At 40.5% G+C, this 27,033-nt stretch overlaps 1 protein-coding gene across 2 annotated transcripts in view; it reads right to left on the reverse strand.

Moving 5' to 3' along the window:
• LOC122813416 (histo-blood group ABO system transferase-like) overlaps positions 1 to 27,033 on the reverse strand; it is a 527,526-nt gene that overhangs the window by 458,435 nt on the left and 42,058 nt on the right. For both annotated transcript variants that reach the window (XM_044085732.1, XM_044085731.1), the window contains exon 2: positions 15,311 to 15,386. In XM_044085732.1, coding sequence (XP_043941667.1) covers positions 15,311 to 15,381 — 71 coding nt within the window. In that variant the 5' untranslated portion in view covers positions 15,382 to 15,386. The remainder of the gene's footprint in view (positions 1 to 15,310; positions 15,387 to 27,033) is intronic.

Below are 27,033 nucleotides of genomic sequence, written 5' to 3' on the forward strand. Positions count from 1 at the left end.
CAAAAAGATATCATGCATCATGGAACCGACCATCGAGTCCCGACCTCAGGAGTCCCCCAGTGTAAAAGATCCAGAAAAACTCAAGCCTGTAGTTGGAACCGAAGATGGAAAGGCTGTCGGAACCAACTCTGTCGGCTCTGGGGCTGGCAGAACCAAGAACTCCAACGGCTCAGACAGAGTTAGAGGAGGTGTGAATGTAGGTGTTATGGAATGAGCAGTTTCAATGCTGGTTTGGCTCGGAACTGAAGTTAATCCTCTTGCCACTAGGAGCTGGTCCACTAACCTCATAATGTCCTGTTCTGATAAACTTTTAGTAGACCTCATCAATACTGTGGAAGGAAAACTGGACCATCTGACTTCCATGAAAGGAGTGTCCTTAAACGGCTTGACAGAAGGAGAGAATGACGTCCTTGGTGCAATAGGCATCTCTGAAGTGCTAAGTACCAACGGTTCAGTCAGAGCTGAGGCCGAGGCACCAGAGTGTTCCAAAGGTGTCTTGCTAGGCACCAACAAATCTCCAGGTGCTGAAGAACTTTTCAGAGCTGAAGAAGTTTTAGAAATTTTTCACATTGGTTCCAAAGAGCTCAGAACCAAAAAAGGTCTCTTTTTTGAACTGTGGAAAGAAGTTCCCGCTTCTCCAGTTTTCTTTTTAGATCCAGAAATGGCCTCATCAAATGGAGATTTTAACAGGCCTTTCAATAAAAGCTTATTCTTTTTTTCCAATAAGGTATGGGAGGAGAATCCATGACAAATAGTACAATTTTCTTGTAAATGTATTTCGCCTAAACAATATACACATAGGTATGCCCATAAGAGTTAGGCATTTTTCCTTCACACTTGGTACATCTCTTGAAACCTGAAGAGCCCTTTGGTTTCACAGGAGATTGTTTCTTGTCATATATACTGGAATTAAGAAGGCTAGAAGATAAATATAGAGAGAGATTTTTTTTTTTTGAAAAAGGCAAGGAAAAAAATACCAATGATGGTAACAACAATACCCTAAGGGTAAAGACAGAGAGAGAGGAGCGGGTAGCTTAGATAAGGTAGATAGAATTAAGTACTAGAGATTTTATAGGTAAAGATATAGAAAAAATAAGTTTTACAACCCACAAATTTGCCAAGGCTCTACAGATAATGAAGGTACATCTGGTCTGCGATGCAGCAAATGAGATCTGAGGTAATCTCTGTGAGGAGCATTATGGGTAGAGACGGGCTCGAGAGTTTGGAGAGCATGAGCTGGAAAATAATGGCCGAGTCAGTTACGAGGGTTCAGAACCGAACCCACCATCAAGGATTAGGTGAAGATTAACAACATCAGATTAATTATTTTGAGCTGTGATACAGAATCAGAATTGTCTAGACATAGTAAGGCCCTGCTGAGTTTAATTCCGCTGGTTGCCAAAATAGTAATTATCTAGAAAATGGAAATCAAAGTGTAAACCAATCATACTAGAAGTAGTGAATATAGTAACAGAGATAAAAGAAGTGGAAGTGTAATCCTTAGAAAAGGGTAGGAGCAGATTATATAGAAAAAAATGGAAATAGTGGGAACAATATATGCAGAATAATGTTTTGAAAGAGGAATAAGGTTAAAGGGAAGGCAAAAATTAAATGAGCTATGTAATGTTCAATTACAATGACTGTATAGAAGATTATATGTGATGCATAATGTTTGCAAAAGAAAATATGTCAATATAGTTTGTTTTCATTTATATAAATATATGATTTCCTATATTATGTGACAATTCAATAAAGATGTTTCTTATATATATATATATATATATATATATATATATATATATATATATATATATATATATAAAACAGAGTACTGCTGTGTTGCAAGACTGTGAAGGGCTTCAACCTCTCAAACAGCAGAGGACAATGTTAGGTAAGTTTAGTGCAGTGGAGACATAGATGTTTCTGTAAGCCCTACTCACATATAGCATGTGCATCATTGACAAGGGTAAAGCAGACAAGGCGTTTCAGAACCAGGTATGCCAGAATATGGTGCAGGATATAACTGCCTTTGGTTGCCATAACAGGGCAGTAGTGCAGTTGTATTATAGGGTCAGCAGTATGATATTGTGTGTCAGTACTATGCATGTGAAGACCAAGCCACCAGATGCTGCCAGGTAGCAGTCCACTGCAGCAGGTGAAGCACCAGTTCAGAAGCATCTCACTAGGGTTGAAGAGTTCACAGTAAACCTGCTGTGGGCAAATGAGAGAAACTTCATATCAGGTGGTGGCTTGTGTACAGGAGATGGAATGGTGATGACTGCCTGAATGTTTACTGGGATACACCAGGTTAGTCCTAGAATATTCTATTACTGTTGTACACTGACCTATATGTGGAAAGTTGTTATTCAACAAAAACATAAGCATCCCTCTTCTCCAGGTACTTCAGGACAGCAACCACATCAGCCTGCACCATAAGGCATATATGTCCCCATACGTTATTCACATAATTGGCAGCCCACACTTTATTCACATAATAGGCATAGGCTATTATATGTGTCATGTGTTGTGGTTGGCACATATGTTTCATCACTGCCACAAGTATGTCAATTTATGCTTTCACAGGTTCCAATGGCAGAGGGTCTAACACAACAGGTTGGCCCATAACTGATATTAGTGGGTCACCTGTGCCTGACAATGATGGCACATTGTACAAGGAACAGTCTGCTGATACACTGGCATTGTCAGTAATACTACTACATCTCATTATAAGAGATCTGGGGAGACAGGTTGACATCAACCTCTCCTTTGACCACCACATTGCCACTGTGGCCAGAAAGTCCTTCCATGTGGTACATCTCATTACTCAGGGTTTTGCATCCAGAAAGAAAGACGTCATTGTCTCCCTCTACTATTCCCTCATTAGGCCAATCATTGAGTACAATGCCCCATTTGGCATGCACCTCACTAGGCACATGCAACAACTGGACAGGCCGCAAAAGTACCCCACAAAGAGGATACTAGGCCTTAAACACATGTCCTATATGGACAGACTTAAAAAACTCCAGCTATTCTCTGTCTCACATCACCTACTTATAGGCGATATCTGCTTGACTTGCAAAGCCATGTCTGACGCAACTCTGTTAGAAATGCTACATCTAAAGAAATCCCAATCCCTCTGCACCACACACTCCAGAGACCTCAACCTCATTACCACAATCAACATAACATGCTGGAGGGACAGGTTCATAACCCAGAGACTGCCTATGCTTTGGAATAGACTTCCCATACATGCCAAGCAGATCACCTCACTGGCCCTCTTCAAGAGAAATCTTGATTAGTGGATGGGAAATAGAAAGTTCATCCCAGGGATCTCTCTAGTGGCTCTACTTGATAGATGTACTGGGAACTAACGTCGGACGGTACAATGCCAGGGCACTTCTTTGGGCTAGGCTTGTAAAGGCTCTAGGACTATTAGCTTAGTACATACCTATGAACCTATGGAGTGCATACATACACATCCTCCACTAATGAGCTGATGATAATGGAGGGGCAGACTGTACCTCTGGCATCACTTGGGCTTAGCACTAGACATTTTGTTCATGTTAGCCCTATCCAAGCTATACAAGAGTAACTACCACCACAGGCAGCATCTGTAAGCCACACTACCTTTGATATACACTCACCCACAACAAAGGAAATGAATGTAGGTGGCCACTGCATCCATGACAATAGGTCATGTCATATTCTGGGTGCTACACTTGGCACCAGTTAACACATGTTCAGGTTAATGATGTAGGCACAGGCAGCCACTACACACACCATGACAGAGACTGTGAGTGTACTGACTTATCTGCATGAGAAATAGTGACCACTGCTGGACTCTTGGACTACCTGCATGGCATGTTTTGTGACAGGGTATGTAAGAAAGTACAATTTTGTACCTACCATAAATGTAGATGTCCGATAGATATGCAACTGCAGTCCTGACATATGGGTTGTCCTGGCTCAGGCAGCCCTTCGGTCGGCCGGATTCCAAAGTCTGGGTTCGGTGTCAGCTGATGTCACCTCTTCCCTGATGTCAGAGCGGCTGGGGTATAAAAGCATCAGCCGACGCCATCTTCTTCGGTGTTTCTTGCCCCAGATGCCAGGTGCCCACCAAGGAAGGCTAAATTTAGAGAATGGATAAAAATTCCAGACATGCACAACAGTAATAAACAGATACACCATAACAGATATCCCCAGCTAATTAGAAAAAGGGGGAGTGGACCCTAAAAAAGAGAATTACAGAGGGGTAGAAGGGAGGGAAAACCTGACTGCAGTTGCATATCTATCGGACATCTACATTTATGGTAGGTACAAAACTGTACTATGTCCTTCAAGAATGCAACTGCAGTCCTGACATATGGGTTGAATACCATAGCCAAGCTGGGGGTGGTAGGATCTAAGATAAGGATGGTGTAGCTAAAATGCACTGCAGGACTGCAGAAGCAAAGCCTGCTCGGGATCTGGAATATAAAGGCAGGTTGTAATGTTTGGAAAATGTATGCACGGAGCTCCATGTAGCAGCTTCTAGAATGTCCTTTGTAGCCACCCCTCTTAGAAAGGCTGTGGAGGTGGCTGTAGCTCTGGTGGAGTGTGGCCTGATATTGGCTGGCACACCTTTTCCATGGAAAGAGTAGCAGAATCTGATGCAGTTTCCAATCCATTTTGAAATTGTTTGTTTGGAAATTGCCTTTCCTTGTACTCCAGCAGCGTAATCTACAAATAGCTGGTCAGACTTTTTGTTGGCCTTTGTTCTGTCCAAGTAGTAGAGCAATTGCCTGTGTATGTCCAAAGTGTGCAGAAGCTTTTCTCCTTTATTTTGAGGATTGGGAAAGAAAGTAGGCAGGTGAATTGCTTGATTTAGAGAAACCCTGGATATCACTTTTGGCATGAATGAAGGATTGGTTCTTAAAGAGACTCTGTCCTGATGGAAAATGAGAAATGGAGGTACTGCCATGAGGGCCTGAATCTCCGAGACTCTTCTTGCTGAAGAAATTGCCAACAGAAAAACTGTTTTCCAGGAGAGAAATTGCAATTCTGAAGATGCTGCTGGCTCAAAAGGAGGAAGAGTTAATTTTTCCAAGACGAAGTTGAGGTTCCATGCAAGCACTGGTGGTTTTCTTGGAGGTTTAATATTCTTTATCCCTCTTAGAAACTGTCTTAGCAAAGGATGTGAAAACACAGGTGGATCACAGTTGTATTTTGCTGAAATTGCTGAAGCGTGTATTTTTATGGAAGAATATGAAAGGCCATTGTGAAGCATTTCTGCCAAGTATTCTAGTATCTGTGGGATGCTCATTACTGATGCATCCTGACCCTTGTTGGCATTCCAGATGTTGTATCTCTTCCATTTGGCTGAATAAGTTTTTCTGGTGGAAGGTCTGCGTGCTTCCAGTAAGATCTCTTGAACTTTTTTGGAGAGAGAGATATGGGGAGAAGTCATGGAACCCTCCAAGCTGTCAGTTGCAATGTTTGCAGGTTGGGATGAACAGTCCTGTAATTGTGCTGAGTTATAAGCAGAGGCCATTGAGGCAGGAGCCACGGCTTGGTGTGAGTTATGCTCCTTAATAATGGATACCAGTGCTGTCTTGGCCAGTCTGGAGCTATCAAAATGCCTTTTGGCTGTTCTGCTTTGATCTTCAGTAACACCTTGGTCATTAATGGTAGAGGTGGAAATGCATAGATTGTTAGAGAATTCCAGCTGAAGGAGAGAGCATCCATTCTCCAGGCTTGAGGATGGTGTGTCCTTGAACAGAACTTCTTCAGATGATGATTGAGGTGTGAGGCAAAGAGATCTATGTCCAGCCTTCCCCATGCATGAGTTATTTGTGAAAAAATGTCTGGATGCAACATCCATTCGTGCAGGTCCATAATGTTTCTGCTTAGACTGTCCGCCAGAACATTGTCCTTGCCTGGGACAAACTGGGATTGCAACTGTATGTTCAGATTCAGGGACCTTTCCCAAAGAATCATTGTTAGTCTGCAGAGGGGGTAAGAATGGGTGCCTCCCTGTTTGTTTATGTACCACATAACAGTGGTGTTGTCTGTCTTTATTAGCAGATGACCTTGCTGAAGAAATTTTCCGAAGGCCTCGATTGCATGAATCACTGCCAACATCTCTTTTTGATTGATGTGCAGATGCAATTCTCGGGGTGTCCATTGCCCTTGAATGCATCTGCCCTCCATGTGCGCCCCCCATCCATGATCTGAGGCATCTGTTGTAATGGTTTGGCTTGCTTGAGGTTTGTTGAAAGACATGCCTTTGTTTAGCTGGCTTGCTTGTGCCCACCACAAAAATTCCTTTTGTAGACATGGAATGAGTGGAATAATTGCTTCTAAGTTGTGGCTGTGTTGAGACCATAAACTTTTAGGTACCATTGTAGTTTTCTCATGTGGAATCAGAAGAATGCAAGATGCTATGAAACCCAGGGCCTGCAGGATTTTCCTTGCAGTCATCTGGGTGTGCTTTGCTAGGCTTTTGAAGTAATCTGGTAATTGTTCTTGTTTTTCTTCTGTGAGGAAAGCCATTTGTGAGTTTGTGCCCAATTTGGCTCCTAGAAAAATTATTTGTTGGGATGGCAGTAGTCTTGACTTTTGAATGTTGACTGTGTATCCCAAAGCCTGTAGTAAGTGAATGACATAGTCCAAGTTTCTTATCAAGGCTTGCTTGCTGTCCTCTTGTATAAGGCAGTCGTCCAGGTAAGGATATATTTGTATCCCCTGAAGTCTGCAATGTGCAATTACTGATGCCAGGCATTTCGTGAATACTCTGGGCGCAGTAGATAAGCCAAAAGGCAATGCTGAGAATTGATAATGCTCTGACCCTGCAAGAAATCTGAGGTATCTTCTGCAGCTGTGTCTGATTGGGACATGCAGGTATGCCTCCTTGAGGTCCACAGTAACCAGCCAAGACCCCTTGCCCAGCATGGGAAGAAGTTGCTGTAACGTCAGCATTTTGAATTTTGGCACAATGAGGAAAGTGTTTAGAGCGGACAAGTCCAGTATAGGTCTCCATTGCTTTTCTTTTCTTGGAACAAGGAACAGTCTTGAGTAGAATCCCTGGCCTTGTTCCTGAGGAGGAACCTTTTCTATTGCTTTGATTTGTAGCAGCTTTGAAACTTGTATGAGTGCCTCTGCCCTTTGATTTTGTGGCAGGTTTGGCATGCCTTGTCTTGTTGGTAAGGTATGGAAGTGGAACCTGTAACCTTTGTCTATTATGTCCAAAATCCATTTGTCCTTTGTAAAACCGTGCCAATTTTTTGAAAATAAAGATAATTTTCCACCTAAAGGTGCTTCTCTTTGAGCCTTGGTCAGCGGTGTCAAAGTCAAGTCATTGTGATTGTCCCTGTGGAGCAGTAGAAGTCCCTGCGCCACTTCTCTGATTAGTTGGTTGCCATTGGAGGCCCCTGTAGGAGCCTCGGTATTGCCCTCTACCTCGAGCATGCCTGTTTTTTCCCCTTTGGAACTTGTCAGTGTCTGGAAAGGACCAATTCTTCGAAGGCCAATTCCTACTGAACCTTGGTGGCTGAACCTGGAGGAAATCTTTGACTGTTTGTACTGATTTAGCCTTTTCCTCAATTGATTTCAACACACCCTGTGCATTAGCACCAAATAGCTTGTCTTTTTCCAGAGGTGCATCTAGAAGCTTTACTTTAACATGATCTGGCAATGTCTGTTCTTTCAACCAAGCATGTCTATGTATGACGGCCCCTGTCATAGCTGCCCTACATGAAGCTTCCAATGCATCACATCATAACCACACTGAAGAAAATGATTGCTAACCTGCTGAGTATTATGAACCAAATCCTGCAAGGCCTTTCTATCTAAAGGCTCAGGAGAGGCTAACTTTTTCTGCAAATCATTCATCAAGAAATCCTGATACTGAAACATATGAAAAAGACAGTTAAGTGCCCTCATGGCAAGGGTGGATGAGGTATAAACTTTTTTACCCCACCTCTCCAGGGACCTCGATTCCCTGTCTGTGGGCAAAGGATTTTTGGCCGTGGAAGTGGCCACTCCTTTGGGCCCCTGAGAAATAGTTTCTAGATCAACAGAGTGGGCCTTAAAGAGATGTTTATGAGTTTCAGGAACACTGTAATATCTGTCTGGCTTGACAGGAGCAGGAGGGAGAGAATCAGGAGAAGTACTGGAGTCTGAGAACACATCATCCAATACATCTAACACAGGGGGGTATAGCTAAAGGCCTGTGCTGGGGTAACTTAAGGAAAGTCTGAAGCCTTTTCCTGGAGTCGGAGAAATCCTGGCCCTGCCACTGAAAATGCTCTCTCATGGAGTGGAGAATTTCCCCGAAAGAAATATCCTCAGGAGGAGAGGCAGAGGGAATGGATTAATCAGCATCAGAATCCTCGTAGGCCGGGAAGGATTCTTCCTGGGAATCTGAAAGGCCTGACTCACCAGAGGCTTCATCTGAGGAAAGGGTATCTGCCTGCTCAACCCTAGGCCTTTTGCCTGAAGGCGGCTGAGAACCTCTGTTTGGATGAGCCTGAGAGCCCCTGATTAAAGAAATTAGATCTGCAGCTAAGGTCATTATCTGTTTATCAGAAGTGGGACCCTGTGAAAAAGATTTAGGAGGGTGAGACTTAGCCTGGCTGGCAGCCTTAGCATGTGTGTACGCCTTGATGGACATAGACACAGGAGGCCTAGCTGCCCCACGTGCTGGAGTAACTTTGTCCACCGGTATGGTGTCAGGCAAATCTTGGGCTTCGGTTTCAGGAGGAAAATCAACAACCGGCACCGGGGTAGCCTCCGGGACCGAAGTGTGCGGTAAAGCGGTGTCGTCAGCCTGGAGCAGTTGAATTACCACCTCCGAAGAGACCGATGCACTTGCGGTAGGCTTTAGCGTGGTGTCGGTGGAAGTCGCGGGCCACGAATGTCGGTCCCGGTCCTTCCATTTTTTGGAAATATGTGCTGTCGGTAGTTCTGACGGCATGATATAGGAGTAATTTTCCCCAAAAAAGTCTTCAGCAAATTCTGCTCGGCGCCTAAGTGTGCGCTTATTGAAGCAAGCACAGGCAGCACAGGCCGAGACGTCGTGGTCTGGGCCTAGGCAGGGAAGGCAGTAAGAATGGAAGTCCTTATGAGGTATTTGTTTACCACAAGACAAGCAATTATTAACTTTTGCAGTTTTATCTGACATTGGCTGAGGCAAGAAAAGGTTCCCCAACGGGGTACTTAGCTTTTTGATGACTTCAGATCTGAAAACACAGGAGCTGGCCGACCGGCACTTGCGAACTGCTTCTGCTTCGGGCACCGCGTGGCAAGAAAGACTGAAGAAGATGGTGCTTTTATACCCCAGCCGCTCTGACGTCAGGGAAGAGGCAACATCAGCTGACGCCGGACCCAGACTTTGGAATCTGGCCGACCGAAGGGCTGCCTGAGGCAGGACAACCCATATGTCAGGACTGCAGTTGCATTCTTGACGGACATCCTGGAAAAAAAATGCCTGCTGTTTTTGTACTTGTACATCTGTGCAGATGCTGGCAAATGCTCACTATGACAATGCAAGGGTAAAGATGCATAGAGTATGGCTAGAGGCCAGGCGTATGCAGATGGCATCTTCTGCACTGAAAACCATGTCTCTGTCACCCTCTGGCCATGGCACCTCTGCCCCTAGTCATGAGGATTGTCAAAATAGTGGCTGGCATGCATCTAACTCCAGGGCAAGGAAACCCAACCACATGACATGCTCTACATCCTACAGTTCTATATCATTCCTATCACTTGTTTGCCTACTGAATGCAATGTCTAGCTGTGACTGTCCTCGGAATCATGGATACCACCCACCTGTTGCTTCCCCACATATGAAGCCATAGTCGGTTGCCTGTTTGCACTCTTGAAGTGTTACACTATCCCTCATTTATGATGCATGCAGCCCTGATTCTGCAGGGCCTTGCAGTACACTTGGTAAATGTTCATGAGATGGAAGTTCCACCCTGCCACTGGAGGATGTAACTTTGGCTCCCTATAACTGTTATCTATTTGTGGTTACCACATTCACCTCTAATAATCCTTAAATATATTTTAATATTGCTGTCACCTGTCACTATGCCTCACCCCCTGAATAAATGATGATAATTGTGCATTGCCCTCCACTATGGCCTTCATGAGTAAGGTAATCTGTGATGCTCAGTGTGGCTAGTACGTGCAGGATATTGCATAGCCTGTGTATATCAGTGCATATATTTAGTTGTATTGCCTGTCTTTGTTATGGTCAATGGTTGTGAATCAGATGACACCTCATTACTTGTGCCCCAAAGTATTATGCACACTTCTGCCTTGCTTGGGGTACCACTGTAACCAGTCCCTTTAACAATTCCTCACTCAGCCCCTCCACCACTGTTGCTACAGTTACTTTAGGTGGTACTGTGATGCTCCCAGGATGTATCTGCTTGTGTAATACAATACTATGTAACCATGCACAGACCTCAAATGTCTTACTGCAGGTATCCAGTGCAAACTGTAGTGTACCACTAGATGTATCCTCATAGCAGAATAAGCTTTTGTGAGTATAAAACTATAGCCAATAACACGCCACATCAGTGACAGTACAGTGTTGCATGCTATCTCCTCTAACGACTAGGAGCATTTTAGCCACAGTTCTAAGTTATATCCTTCATCGCTTGCATCTCACAGCAGTGGAAACTATTATAAGTGGCCTGCAGCCTACATCCAAGGGAGGAGCATATTAAAGATTCTGTAGCTAACAAAGTGTGTACTTATCAACTTGATGACCTTGTGGAAAGTCACCCCACAAGAAACATTGCTACAGGTTTCACATATTCCAGCTGTTGCAATCATTGGAGCTGCCTGGACAGTCCACAGAGACCTCTATGCTGTACTGTACGTTACCGTTGTTGATTATTTTTATTATATTTGCTATTTTATTACAATATTTGCTTTTTGTTGTTTGCACTTCTATTTGTATTTTATCGTGTCTTGGAGCTTATCTCCCCGGGCCTCTACTGAAAATGGGCATACATCCAGTTAGACTAGCCCAGTCAACAAATGTAAAATAAAATAAATTGTATATAATATCCTGTGCATTGCATGCCACTTTGCATTTAATTTAGTGGGAGCTCTTCTGGCTGATATACTGGATGCCATGGGGAGCAGTTGGGGTCTTGATGCCAATGTGAGTGCATTCAGTGCCCTCAACAAAATGGGGTATATCACAGAATGCCCACATAGTGATGAATCTTTCTTTTGTTGTCCAAGGAAATCATATATTTTTATTTAAACATTTGTTTACTGGGAAAGTCCGACTTGGAACAAAATCAATTTTCAGTGGAGGCTCAGGGAGAAATGCTCCATATGCATATCTTTATAATGTGGGAGGAAACCGGAGTACCCATAGAAAACCCCAATGAACGCAGGGAGGGCATGCAGACTCCACGCAGAAGACACTCTAGCCAAGAATCAAACCACAGCACCTCTTGCTGTGAAGCAACAATGCTGCCACTTCACCACTGTGTCATTCGCATGTTGCAGAATTACTTCAAGGAATTTTTGTAGATTCACAAAACCAGTGCTTGTGAATCACCTATTAAATCCTATATGGTGCCTTTGTCCACACAGTACTGGTCAATATCTTAGTCATGAAGGTGATAGTGTGCTAGGCACTGGTGGACCCATTTGCAATGTAAAGGATGTACCCAATGGCTCTTAGAGTGACTGCTAATACATGTTGCTCTGCTAATGCTCATGCTACTCCTAGCATTGTAATGTAAGAGGATTCCTGTACACTCAAAAATCCTGGTGTTGAGAAGAAATTATTGCTGTGGCTCTTTGCAGTAATGTTTCTGAATTGCTGCACAGTGCTTGATGTCATCATTTGTATATGTAGTTGTTCTCATTTATGTTGACATTCACTTGCATGCCATTATCTAGTCATTTACATATTATGCATATCACACTATTTCTCCAGTAGAAAATCACTCTGTATTTATCTTTACGTTGCTCCCTCTCTAGACATTATCACTCACTGCAGTATTTTATGTAATGCTGTGAGCTGTTTTTGAATACTCACATTCACTTGTTGAAAATACACGGTAGATAGAATTTTCCTAAAACTCATCTGTTCGAGGTATCTTGCCTTCTCACCTACTTCATCAAATTTTTTGTGTGTGTGTGTGTGTGTGTGTGTGTGTGTGTGTGTGTGTGTGTGTGTGTGGAGGGGGTTCAATTTCATTTCGTCTCTATGTATCATATTAACTTAACATTTTAATATTTTGCTTTTAGTTATTTTCAGTCTTTCAATAACACTGTATTCCAAGATGGGACAGCAAATGTAGAACTAAAGTAAACACATATACACGTACTTAAAAATATAGTATTTACAAAAAGAGAATTAGTTGTAGAGGGACAGATGCACACGATTTGCTGATAGCTCAGAAGAAATTCATGACAGAAATATTCTAGAGCAGTATCATACTCAAATGTGGTATTCCACATTTTGCTGAATGACTTATGGCTGGAACTTCAAACACAGAGATAAATTAATGCACTGCAAAAAGATTATAAGAATTTGATCACTACTGGTTAGAAACACTAATAATTTGAAGCAGGTGTTGCATCCAAGATTTACACATAGTTAACAGCAATGGGGTGAGATAGAGAGATTATTCCATGTAAAATGGTACATTAATTATCCAAGCTATTATAACATAACTAAGACACAATATACAGCATGCTGAGCTTAACACAGAACCATCAAGTTGTCATATCTAAGTTTTCATGTTAGGTTAATAGTGTATGCATATGTATTTTTTCAATTTATTTAGCAGTTGATGCCCTAACAAGCTGGAATGAGCTGTTTCAGTATTGTTAGTGCAAGGGCTTTTTAAAACAAAGCTTTCTCTACTAGGCACCTCAATCCCTCTGTACAGTGAGCTTACAAAACTCTATTAGTTTGAGGGCAGTGCAAGGACTTGCTGGGATTTAGCATGCCAGTGCAAGCTATACAAATGCAGATTTAATTTCAGATGAAAATAAACAGTCTAAATTGGCATTTGCATGGAGATTTTATTCCACTGTGGGCAACATTCTCATATCTTCTATACAGGGGGATTCACTCCTGGTCTTAATATAATCAAGTTTAAATGCTTAGGGCTGCGGTGGTGCAGCGGTTAGCGTTGTCGCCTCACAGCAAGAGGTTCTCCCGTTTGATTCTCAGCTGGAGCGCCTTCTGTGTGGAGTCTGCATGTCCTCCCCATGGTTGTATGACATTTAAAGATATGCAGGAAGGTGTGTGCATGAATGGGTGTGCCTTCTTTGAAGGTTGTGCGTTGAGCTGGCAACTCAGCACCATAAAACCCACTGCCAATCATTAGCAGACAGGAGTTCCGCTGTGGAGACCCCTAACTGGGAAAAGCTGAAAGACAAGACCTCAAAGATAAGAAGATTCACCCATACAGCACCAAGTCTGACTAAATAATCCAACGAAAAGACATAGAAACAGTCAAGTTTGTGTCACCTATACTAGTAGTATTACTCCTACATACTACTGTCATGTGGCATCTTGCTTTTCTACAGGGTTTACAATATACCATGAGATGTGTCTGACCACAATTACAATCAAAGCACCCATGGTACCTGCATTTCCCCACATAATTCTATGTTGAAAACTTTCTTCTCAGCTTTTTTGCTCACATAATATATATAAAAAATGAACAAAACTGAAATCAGCAATTTCTGTGTGGCTGATATATACTAACATGTTCATTGAAAAGGCACTTCTTGCCTTCTTTCACACCTGTCTGGAACATAAAGAGTGACTACTCCCATAATGAATCCTATACTCTAGCCTGCAGGTCAGTTTTAATGCCTGACCATCTGAGCTTTATTTTAAGGAGGTAATCTTCACTTTTCAAGAAATGATATCGATCGCCATGTCCCGCTTATATGTAAATATGCCCTATTTATATTTATATCTAATTTACAATTACTTTGTATGTCTCATAAGTAAATGCCTACTATTGTTTTGATTTCTGTAACAAAGTATTATCCATTCTCTACAGACTGACCTCAAAATATTCAAACAATTTATGCAACCAAGCACAATAGGCAGAATTCAGAAATGAGTCAGCTATAAGCAGTAAGACCGCAGTAAAAATCCTTTAACATGATGAAGAAAGACCTCATTATTGGGTAATTTACATGTATTTGAATCACTTAGTGAATACTATAAGTACTATCAAGCACTTTGCTGCAATAATTACTGCATTGGCATAGGCATCCTCCTCATTCACTTCCCCACTCTCTCACACACACACACACACACACACACACACACACACACACACACACACACACACACACACACACACACACACACACACACACACACACATATATGTGGTTTTAAATACACATGCACACACAAATGCACACTCAGATAAGACCACCCATACCTCACATACACTTAGGGTTGCCACCTTTTCTAATGCACAAAATGAGACATTTTTTGTGGGAATGTGATATTTTGCAGGACAAAACATTCCCATACCCAGTGCAAAGGACAGAACTTCACTTATTTGCCAAAATAAAAACTTATTTTTGTAACATTTGCATTGCTTGTGCTATTTCTTATAATATTTATGTGTTTAAGATACACAAATAACTGTTTCATGCAACTATTAAAGAAAACCTAAGAGATATATTTTGTCTTAAAATCTCTGGACATTTGCCGTTTTTTAGTTTTTTTTGCAGGATGCAACTGCCCAAAGTGGGACTTTCCTTTACAAAGAGCACCAGGTGGCAACCCTACATACATTTACACTCATGGCTACAAACATATAAACATGCACTCACACCCCAACACTACCTGGCTGATAAACACCATTGCATTTACCTGTAACATAATTTCACCCATTGAAAGTAATGGATGAATGTAGACTTTAGATTGTGATAATTTATGTGGCTAGTGGTGATGATTTATGCACACAAGTGACTCTGTGAAACACTTGGCTGAGTAAGTCATTTACCACAGGCATTTCAAGGGGAGAGTACAAAACACATTATCATGTGCCTTTCCCCTGGAATTCCCCATTTACATTTACAGTAAGCAAGAGAGAGAGAGAGAGAGAGAGAGCGCCTGCAGCTGTGTTGCACCTCAACAATTCAGTGCATTGCAGTAGGGCTGTCTCCATCTCTGTCTCTGACTCAGAAACAGCTACTCTGAGTGGTAAAGGGGATTACCCCTATTAGTGACATTTCTGAATCCCAAGGAAAATGTACACTTCTTGTTGTCAGTATTTTAATTCTCTCTCTACTAAATTAAAAATCTTACCAGATCGATGCCAATAACAGAAGCAGAAAGACAACAAAAATGACTGTACCCCTTTTCTTCCACTGATTCATTCTGACTGAAAAAAAAAGAAATGTGCTTTGTGAAAAATATTGTGAACAAATGATGAAAATTAAATTCTCAGATGGTAGTCATGCAACAGAAAGTTCCATACCCATTGGAATATAAACTGGATTTTTGTTTTACTGTACTGCAGAATTTCTAATATAGGCATTACTGGTAACATTAAACAGAAGCTTTTTATCTGTGTACTGTGTAAAAAAAATGCACATCTGCTTTACTGTATTTTCTAAGCCTAGATACACTACATACAAGTTTAACTAAATTTAAATATAAAGATGAAGACTTGTCCTAAAATATTACCTGGTGGAAGAGAGTTATTGCAACCTGAATCTTGAAATACATTCTGTGAATATTATCAAGCTTGCTATTAAAACCCATAGCAGTCGTATTGTATCATTCAGTGGTACAGCTTTTCCTTTCATGCCATATTCTATTGTGTTATTCTTGCAAAAAATAAAAGTTTTGCAGGGTTTTGCCTTACAACTTTTCACAGTTTAGAAAGTATGTCTGAATCAACATCATCTTCAGTAATTCCTTGTATAGTGGCTTCATTACATCTTTGCAGAGGATCACAGTAAATGTAAATCATAAAATTTGGGTCAAATCACTTTAGATGTCTCTTCTTCCAAACAGAATCAACAAAATTGGTGGCATTTTCTTTGTGAAGGTCCAACATTGACCTTAGCATGTGTTTTACACATGTAGGCTGCTGCAAGGCTTCCTTGTATATCCCACATTGTTCCACATTCTCTTTAGTTTTTATTTATGCTTTAAATTCTGCTGTCTTCTTATTACACAAGGTTGATTTTTTCCTGTGCCTACTTTTACTTTTTTATTTTTCTTTACAGTTTTAGTGATAATTTTCTTTAAATTTGCTTTTTAAACACATACACGTCTTGGTTTCTTTCTAGGTACAGATAGATGTTCAGCTAAATATGTGACTATATCTGCTTGTGATAGACAACTAGCTCCAAAAGACTTCCACACCCTTTTTTTTTTTTTTTTTTGCATAAACATGTGGATATTTGGATGACTATGAAAAATTACTAGAAAGGTGTTTGTTGTGACATCTGGACAGAGGAAGGATGTCAAGGAGACCTGATGGTGGAATGAGGAAGTATAGGACAGTATACAGAGGAAGAGGCTGGCGAAGAAGAAGTGGGACTGTCAAAGAAATGAAGAAAGTAGACAGGAGTATAAGGAGATGAGGCGCATGGCAAACAGAGAGGTGGTGAAGGTTAAGGATAAGGTGAATGGAGAGTTGTATGAAAGGTTGGACACTAATGAGGGAGAAAAGGACCTGTACCGATTGGCTAGACAGAGGGACTGAGCTAGGAAAGATGTGCAGCAGGTAAGGGTGATAAAGGATAGTAAGAGAAACATACTCACAAGCGAGGAGAGTGTGTTGAGTAGATGGAAAGAGTACTTTGAGGGGCTGATGAATGAAGAGAATGAGAGAGAGAGAAGGTTGGATGATGTTGGAATAGTGAATCAGGAAGTGAAACAGATTAGCAAGGAGGAAGTAAGGACAGCTATGAAGAGAATGAAGAATGGAAAGGCTGTTGGCCCAGGTGAAATACCAGTGGAAGCATGGAGGTGCTTAGGAGAAATGGCAGTGGAGTTTTTAACCAGATTGTTTAATGAAATCTTGGAAAGTCAGAGGATGCCTGAGGAGTGGAGAAAAGGTGTTTTGGTACCTATCTTTAAGAATAAGGGTGATGTGCAGAGCTGTAGTAACTACAGAGTGATAAACTGATTAGTCACAGCTTGAAGTTATGGGAAAGAGTAGTGGAAGCTAGGTTAAGAAGGGAGGTGATGATTAGTGATCAGCAGTATGGTTTCATGCCAGGAAAGAGCACTACAGATGTGATGTTTGCTCTGACAGTATTCATGGAGAAATATAGAGAAAGTCAGAAGGAGTTGCATTGTGTCTTTGTGGACTTAGAGAAAGCATATGACAGGGTGCCTAGAGATGAGTTGTGGTATTATATGAGGAAGTCAGGAGTGGCAGAGAAGTATGTAAGAGTGTTACAGGGTATGTACAAGGGTAGTGTGACAGTGGTGAGGTCTGCAGTGGGAGTGATAGATGCGTTTAAGGTGGAGGTGGGATTACATCAAGGATCAGCTCTGAGCCCTTTCTTATTTGTAATTGTGATGGACAGGTTGACAGATGAGATCAGACAGGAGGCCCCGTGGACAGATGAAATTGTGATCTGTAGTGAGAGTAGGGACCAGGTTGAGGAGACTCTGGAAAGGTGGAGATATACTCTAGAGAGAAGCTGACTGAAGGTCACAGGACTAAGACAGAATATATGTGTGTGAATGAGAGGGAGGATAGAGGAATGGTGATGATGCAGGGAGTAGAGTTGGCAAAGGTGGATGAGTTTAAGTACTTGGGATCAACAGTTCAGAGTAATCGTGAGTGTGGAAGAGAGTTGAAGAAGAGAGTATAGGCAGGGTGGAATGGGTGGCGAAGAGTGTCAGGAGTGATTTGTGACAGACGGGTACCTGTAAGAGTGAAAGGGAAGGTCTACAAGAGGGTAGTGAGACCAGCTTTGTTATATGGGTTGGAGATGGTGGCATTAACAAAAAGGCAGGAGTCAGAGTTGGACGTGGCAGAGTTAAAGATGTTAAGATTTGCACTGGATGTGATGAAGATTGGCAGGATTAGGAATCAGTATATTAGAGGGTTAGCTCAGGTTGGACAGTTTGTAGACAAAGCCAGAGAGGCGATATTGCGTTGGTTTGGACATGTGCTGAGGAGGAATGCTGGGTATATGGGAAAAGGATGCTATGGATGGAGCTGCCAGTTAAGATGAAAAGAGGAAGGCCTAAGATAAGGTTTATGGATGTGGTGAGAAAGGACATGCAGGTGGTTGGTATGAGAGAGCAAGATGCAGAGGGCAGGAAGAAATGGAAACAGATGAGCCGTTGTGGCGACCCCTAATGGAAACAGCTGAAATAGAAGAAGAATGTGGATGACTATGAACATTGTTGTAATTTTATTTGCCTATTTTTTTGTGCTCGTTGTCTGTTGATCATTAACCTCCACCCAGCCAATCAGCTCATTCATTCCCCATTACCAAGTCAAGGCCAATAAGGTGGGCCCATTTTTTTAGACAGTCATTGTTGATAGTTTGAGATTTTTTCTATTTTTGCAACCTGTTCCCCCTGCATTCAAGAAAGTACCAGAGAGAGACATGAAATGGCCTGATTGTGAATGTCATCTCCCCATTTCTGGAATGGGTATTCACTCCTAGCAGCCCTTCTCATTCCTCAAAGCATGAGTGGTGGTTTCCTCTGGCTCCAAAATGGAAATCATAGTGAATCGGTGTACCCCATGTATGCATAATCCTCCCCACTCCAGGGAGAGGCAAGCAGATAATGTCCCTTCATTCCTTACCCTCCCTACCTGGCTCCTTCAGTGTTGGGGCTGCTAACTGAACTTCATTCACCTGGATCACACTGAGGGTTCCATTCTTTTGAACCAGGCAGCCAGGCTGCTCTTTGCAGCAAATTTAAGCAGATGAACAAACTAATGAGGTAAAATGCCTTATGACAAAAATTGCCTGAGGTCTCTGGAGAAGAAATCCTAGAAAAAATAGGTAGTAGGACCAGAAAAAGTACTGAAGGCTAAAAAGTAATTGTAATTCATAAGAAGACCGAATCAATAAATATTTCACCTTTCACATCTACCCAGTTTTCTACCATTAATGTTGAGGCTGGTACAGGTACTAATGAGCACCAAACACAGGGGAATACAGGTGGTTTCCTTTGGTGCTATCAGAGGTTCTGCCAGTATGAATGCCTATGAAGTAAAGAGTGATGCAGGCATCTTCACTGGTACTGGCATCAGTTTAAATGTGGGTATTCCAAGAATTATTTTGGAAATCATGAAGGTAAGTGAACACGGTTTCACTGGCAGACAACCTGCAGTCATTCTGATTAATAATAGTTAATCCTCATACGCTAAAATATCAGCTCTATAATACTGATTGTACCATCAACTGATTACAAGATTGACAAAGGACATTGTTTTGGTTTCCACACAGTAATTCTCAGGACCATGCCTGGTGCCATTCAGGGATTTGTATAGGTCTGAATTCAGCCAAAAAAAGGAAAGTAGACCTATATCAGTACCAATAAAAGTCTTAGAAACAGAAGAGTTAGTAGTCCATATTTTGTTTCCCCTGGGGAAGGAGAATTTACTTTTTTCCATCCCGCATTTCTCTCTCCAGACTATTTGTTCACATCAAAAGAATTCCTCTTCTCAACTATCTGGCCCACTTACACAAGTTTTAACTTCAATGAAAATGAATTTTGAGTGTAGTGGGGTAATAGACCTAGTTACCCATACAAGAATAATAAGTCATCGAAAAGACATCTTTGCTATGAAAATCATGTTGAATAAAGGGTACAGTCTGACAGGTTAGGTACCTTTGGCTGCAGAAAGTGCAACTACTGCCAATATATGGTGAATGATAGTAGCTTTTTATGTCCCAGCATAAAAAGGAAATATGAATTTAAGCACTATGCCGATTGCAGCTCTAGGGATCTGGTTTATTTAACAAAGTACACAAAATGTTTGGCATTCTATATACAGTGGATATATAAAGTGTACACACCCCTGTTAAAATGCCAGGTTTTTGTGATATAAAAAAATGAGACCACAATAAATCATTTCAAAACTTTTCCCACCTTTAATGTGGGGTTCCTATTAGAATGATGAAAACGCATTTTGTCAAATGCGTTTTCATCGACACCTAAACAGCAAAGAGGCAAAACAGTGAAGCGGCTGTTCAGCGAATTCTTTACCTGGGAAGAAGTCACTTGACCGCTTTGTTGCTTTGCCGTGTTCTGCACTGTAGTGTGGTATCAGAGATTCCTTTATCTGCTATAGCTCCCGAGCGTAAATGTGCAACAGTTACTGACCTTAGGGTTAGGGTGCGGGTATCAAACTGTTTACTTTTTTTTTTTTCACGTTAGATGTACGGTTGTGTTAAGTGCATATGTGTTTTAAGCTGTTTACTTTTGTTTTTGGGGTGTAGAATTAGGGTTAACATAAGTGTGTATGTGTTTGGAACTGTTTACCTAAATGTGCAACAGTTACTGACCTTAGGGTTAGAGTGCGGGTTAAGGTAAGGGCATATGTTTTAAAATGTTTACTTTTTTTTTTTAAGTTAGATGTATGGTTGAGTTTTGTGCATATGTGTTTTCAGCTGTTTACTTTTTTGGGGGGTAGAATTAGGGTTAAGGTACATGTGTATGTGTTTGGAAGTGTTTACTGTTTTTTTTTTGTTGTTGTTGGAACAACGGAGGTGTCAACATTTTCAGCTTTCACTGAAATAGGGTCGATGAAACATTGTTCGCTGTTTTAAGCATTTGATGTTTTAATATAGACTCTTAGTGTGACCTATAACCTGTACAATTCAACTGAAAAACAAATCTGTTAGGGAAAAAATATAAAAAATAAAAAAAACATACAATAAGCTGGATGCATAAGTGTGCACACCCTTAAACTAATGCATTGTTGAAGCACCTTTTGATTTAATTACAGCATTCAGTCTTCTTGGGTACACACCTGCCATCAATTAAAGAGATTCTGATTAACCCCAAATAAAGTTCAGCTGTCTGAGTAGAATTTTCCTGATATTTACTCGGTTGCCTGCTATAGCAAAAGCCATGGTTCGCAGAGAGCTTACAAAGCATCAAAGGGACTCATTGTTAAAAGGCATCAGTCAGGAGAAGGGTACAAAAAAATTTCCACAGCATTGGATATACAACAGAACACAGTGAAGTCAGTCATCAAAAACTGGAGAAAATATGGGACAACAGTGACATTGCAAATAACTGGACGTCCCTCCAAAATTGATGAAAAGACAAGAAGAAAACTGGTCAGGGAGGCTGCCAAGAGACCTACAGCAACACTGAAGGAGCTGCAGGAATTTCTGGCAAGTACTGGTTTTAAAGTACATGTGACAATAATCTCCTGTATTCTCCATGTGTCTGGACTATGGGGTATGATTGCAAGACGGGAGCCTTACCTTACACAGAAAATCATCCATGCCTGGCTAAAATATGCAAAACAGTACAAGTCTCCCAAAAGCATGTGGGAAAATGTGTTACGGTCTGATGAGACCAAGGTTGAACTTTTTAGCCACAATTCTAAAAGGTACATCTGGTACAAAAATAACACTTTGCATCACCAAAAGAACACCATCCCCACTGTGAGCATGGTGGTGTCAGTATCATGCTTTGGGGCTGCTTTTCTTCAGCTGGAACTGGGAATTTAGTCAAGGTGGAGGGAATTATAAGCAGTTCCAAATACCAGTCACTTTTGGCCCACAACCTTCAGGTGTCTGCTAGGAAGCTGAGATGAAGAGGAATTTCACCTTGCAACATGACAATGACAGCAAGGATACATCCAAATCAACAAAAGAATACCTTCACCAGAAGGAAATTAAAGTTTTGGAATGGCCCAGCCAGAGCCCAAACCTAAATCCAATAGAAAATCTGTGGGATGACCTGAAGAGGGCTTTGCACAAGAGATGTCCTCACAATCTGACAGATTTGGAGTGCTTTTGCACTGAAGAGTGAAAAAATATTGGCAAGGCAAGATGTGCCATGCTAATAGACTCCTACCCAAGAAGACTGAATGCTATAATTAAATCAAGAGGTGCTTCAGCAAAGTATTAGTTTAAGGGTGTGCACACTTATGCAACCAGCTTATTGTATGTTTTTTTTATTTTTTATATTTTTCCCCTAACAGATTTGTTTGTTTTCAATTGAATTGTACAGGATATAGGTCACATTGAAGGTGGGAAAAGTTTCAAAATAATTTATTGTGGTCTCACTTTTTTATATCACAAAAAACTGGCATTTTAACAGGGGTGTGTACACTTTTTATATCCACTGTAGGTGAGACCAACCATACCCTTAGACAACGGGTAAGAGAGCACTTATATGCCATTAACAGAGAAGATGACAACAATGCCCTAGCGAGACATGTGTTGAACAATTATTTAACATATAAATTTTAATTCATGGCTATTGAGTTGGTTAATAAAAGTATGAGATTGGGTAATGTAAAGCATTACACACTTGAGATAAGGTGGATTATGAGACTACAGGCTGACAAAAACTGGCGTTTAAATGATAGAGTCAGTTTAAAGCCATTTTAATAGCTAGACCTTTAATACATTGACGATACCTGCCTCTTTCATTTTGTTACTTGATTTTAGATGTTTTTAGTGGTTAGGTATAAATGCACAGGTTTTTTTATAGAATATTTATAGAGATTGTATAAATTAAAATGCTTTCCCCAAAATTATACTGTGTGTACAGTGAAGGAAATGTGCAATGCCAAACAGCAGTTTTCAAAATAATATGGCTTGCTTTGCAAGAACAGTTATTTCTTGTACATGTTCAGCTTAGATATTAATAACCCATAGCTGTGGGCTTACTGTAAAGACATCCTGTTATAAAAAAAAGGAAGTTAACTTTCTTGGCTTTCAGATGCAGAAATAAATAAAGTACAGACAGTTCAAGTGGCGCAAAGATGACATGGATAGACTTTTTGTGAAGTCTTCAGATACAGCAAGGACCAAAAAAGGACATAAAATAATAACCATGGACTTTTTCATGATACAGACAGAAACCTGAAGAACAAGTCACAAGGGCATTAAAAATAACATTGGTTGAAAAGAGCATATAAACTGGACAGTAATTTTCACTCTTTGGTGATGTTTTTGGACTGAGTGTGCATCAGTCTTTTTAAGTGTCTAGTCATGTTATAATAGAATTGAAATAACTCTGAAAGAATTAACTGATTGGCAAGAATTTGTAAAAATACAAATAAAGAATAACAGATACAGTAGTACAGTGTCTGTCTGGTCACTCTATAGACATTTCTTTCAGTGGCGAGCCTAGGCCAGTGGCTGGGACCTTATATCTGTTACAAGCAGTTAATATTACAGAGGGGCCCTACTATTTACAACGTCAGTTCAACAGTTTTACAGTCCCAGTGCTTTAATACATTAACAGTTCCAGTACTTCATTGGTAAATACAGATTGATGCCGTAAAAGCTGTCCTGCGACATTCCACCATCAATCTGTTGAAGGACATCGTGTCTTCTAAGTGACTTCAGCCTGATCACCTGTTTGTCATCTATGCAAAATACTGTAAATTCTTCACAGTTACAACATAGATGCAAGTACAGATAGTTAACTTTGCAATGCCCACATATTGTATATATACATTTACATGGTTTAAACCTTCTGTGTAAGATATAAAATGTAAATCTGAAATGTTTGATGTTCAGACATTATATAACAGTTGTGTTTGTAAATGTATACATGCCTATAATCCATACATAAAATGTACACCAATTCATAAACTCTGTTTTTTATGTGGAAGCAATTTTCCAAACTTATGTCTATCTTGTTACAGGAGTCTAGTCTGTAAGCCATATCATAAGATATATCCTATTCTGATAAACAATCGGTTTAATTCTAGCGTTGTTAGTTCTTCACATATACAACAGTTAAATGTACGTTCTGCAGTCACCTAAATCTCATATAGTACAAGTGTATGCAATTATTGTCAGTAATGTAATAGACTACATAAAAATGTTATTTATAGTAAATATTGCAAATGCACAAAAAGAAGAACGTTCTAACATAGTACAGTGTGCTATCAATATTAACCTTTTAAAGGAAAGGTTTTCACAGCTTTTCAAAATTTCCCTAGAGACAGTAGTATGGGACAATAATGCCATTTAGAGGAACAGACTTAGCATAGCATTCAGACTTTACATAATGACATTTCTGGTTTAATATAACAATCAGATAGCCCAACAACATTTACCAAGGGCACAAAATACAGAGGTTAATCTAACAAAACAGTTAAAAAAAACAGCAAGGTTTACACTGGACAGGGTTCAGCAGAAATAACAGTTATTTCTCCTGCTGATATATATCAATACTCTTGTTTATTACAGACTCTGCCTCAGTGGCAAGAAAAAAAAATAATTTTGTGTTTCAATATGTTGGCATTTAAACAATGGTTGACATACACTGTGTGATCTATTTCAAATAATGCTTTATTTAAATGTTTTTTTTTTGTATTTACACATGCCAGTTTGGGTCACAAGGGGATTTATCAACAGTGTTGGCAACCCCCTAAAACATGCTCCAGTACTACGGGAGTTATAGGCACTGATTCCCAAAAGGATTTACAGAGAAAGTTTAGTATTGTCAGAATGAAATCACATAAAAATATAATACAGAAAAGGCTACTGTAAATGCTTTGGCAAATGGCAAAGCAAAGCAAGCAGCTGAAACAGGTGAGTGTCTAGACTCACATCAGTGTTTTAAACACACATACAAGGTAATGCCAGTTTCCACCATTTAAAAAACTCTCTTAAAATGATCAGACCAACAGTCTAAATAACATAACAGGAAAAAACAAAATAATGTTTTGGTCAGGCAAAATATTATGTTAAAGCAGTTCCATCAGACAGCTAATGACATTCTGCAAAATGCAAATGCAGCTTTAAAATCAGTTTCTGCCAGACAAATAAGTACAAAACTCCACCTAGAGCAAGACAAAGCCAGAGTGCTAGACAGTTTAAAAGAAGTATGCAGTATTGCAGATGCACACAGCAAATGTACAAAAACAGCTTGTAGACTACATGGTGAAAGAAAGGGGATGCAATACATGGTCTGATAAAAAACAAACACAGGTGGAACACGAGCAGCTTCTGCTCCACCAGGGTTACAGACAGATACACAACAAAGTTCATAAAAACAGGTGATATGTTTTACCTGTAAAAAAATAGGCCACATTAAACAGAAATGTCCATATTACAAAAGATGAAAAAAAAAGTCAAATACAAAAGGGTATCTATGCAGATAATAATGCTTATTGAATACCCAAAAATAGGGAAATAAATCAAGATAAAGAAAATACATTAAGGGACAATCAGTCAAGGAACAAACACAGAGGGATACATAAAAATAACGTATACCCTATGAAATACCAAATCATGGCAGGCAATAGGCATTAAAGCAATAAATTAACAAAATACAGGTTAACAGTTGGCAGCAAAGTACATGGATCTTTTAAAGCAATGGAAGACAATGTAAGTATACAAAACTCAATGTTAATTAATTAAACAAAGGGGACAGAAAAAGACAAAACAAAAATAAATATTAGTTTACTGGTTTAATAAGCCAGGACAGATTCAGAATAAACACAGAAATAACCTACATCCATACAGACACAAAGTAAAGTTAATACAAATACAATGTAAAATTAAAGTTAATACAGATGCAGTACAAAGTTAAAGTTAATACAAATACAGTAAATACATTTACAATAGTGCAAATGGTATATGCAAAGCTAAACAATGCAATTAAATGTTGGGTATGTAAGTCCACATTTACATCTGGAAATGGAGTAATATTTAAGGAAGCACCTATGACAAATCCTCCTGAACCTGATCGACTTATTTGAGGCAGTCACCAAAGCCATAGATGAGGGTAAGGTGGTTCACACAACCTATCTTGACCTCACCAAGGCTTTCAACACCATCCCCCATTCTGGAATTATAGCTAAACTCAATAAACTAGGCATAAATCCCTACGTCACAAGATGGGTTGCCAACTGGCTCACTGACAGAACCCACAATGTAAAAGTTGCAGACTCCAAATCTGACCTCAAACCAGTGACAAATGGAGTACCACAGGATTCCGTCCTGGGACCGCTCCTGTTTGGTATCGACCTCTCTGAAGTACAGGCTAACACAGAAGGCCTCTGGCTAATGAAGTTCACAGATGACTGCAAACTAGGAGCCATAGTCAAGTCCCCAAATGATGTGAACATCCTACAGAAGGGCCTCTCTGAGACAGATGCCTGGTGTCAGAGCCATGGCCTCAAGCTCAATGCCAAAAAGTGCAGTGTCATCCCCTTTGGTAAAAACTATGTACCCATGAACTACCACGTAGGCAGCAATCTACTTAACACCAAATGTGTGATAAGAGACCTTGGGACCCAGGTGGACAGTAGCCTCTCCTTTGATAGTCACATTGCCACAGTAGTCAGGAAGTCCTTCTACGTGGCACACCTCATCATAAAAGGGTTTTCATCCAGGAAAAAAGAGGTCATCGTTCCCCTCTACTTGACACTAATTAGACCCATCATAGAGTACAATGCCCCTTTTGGAATGTACCTCACAAGACATCTGCAGCAGCTGGAAAGGCCACAGAAGTACCTCACAAAGAGGATTACTGGACCCAAACAAATGCCCTACACTGACCGTTTCAAAAAACTCCAGCTTTACTCCGTAGCATATCGCCTACTCCGAGGTGATCTCTGCCTAACATATAAAGCTATGTCAAACCCAGAGCTGTTGGACATGCTACACCTAAAGAAATCCCAATCCCTCCAAGCTACATGCTCTAGGGACCTAAACCTTGTCACCACAATAAACAGGACATACTGGAGGAATAGATTCCTATCCAAGAGACTTCCCATACTCTGGAACAGGCTACCCATCTATGTCAAGCAAAGTTCTTCATTAGCACTTTTCAAGAAAAATCTTGATGAGTGGATGGGAAATAGGAAATACACCCCAGGGATC

This window comes from Protopterus annectens, chromosome 10.part0, assembly GCF_019279795.1.
Source record: "Protopterus annectens isolate FY-2018-M chromosome 10.part0, PAN1.0, whole genome shotgun sequence".
Lineage (NCBI taxonomy): Eukaryota > Metazoa > Chordata > Ceratodontiformes > Protopteridae > Protopterus > Protopterus annectens.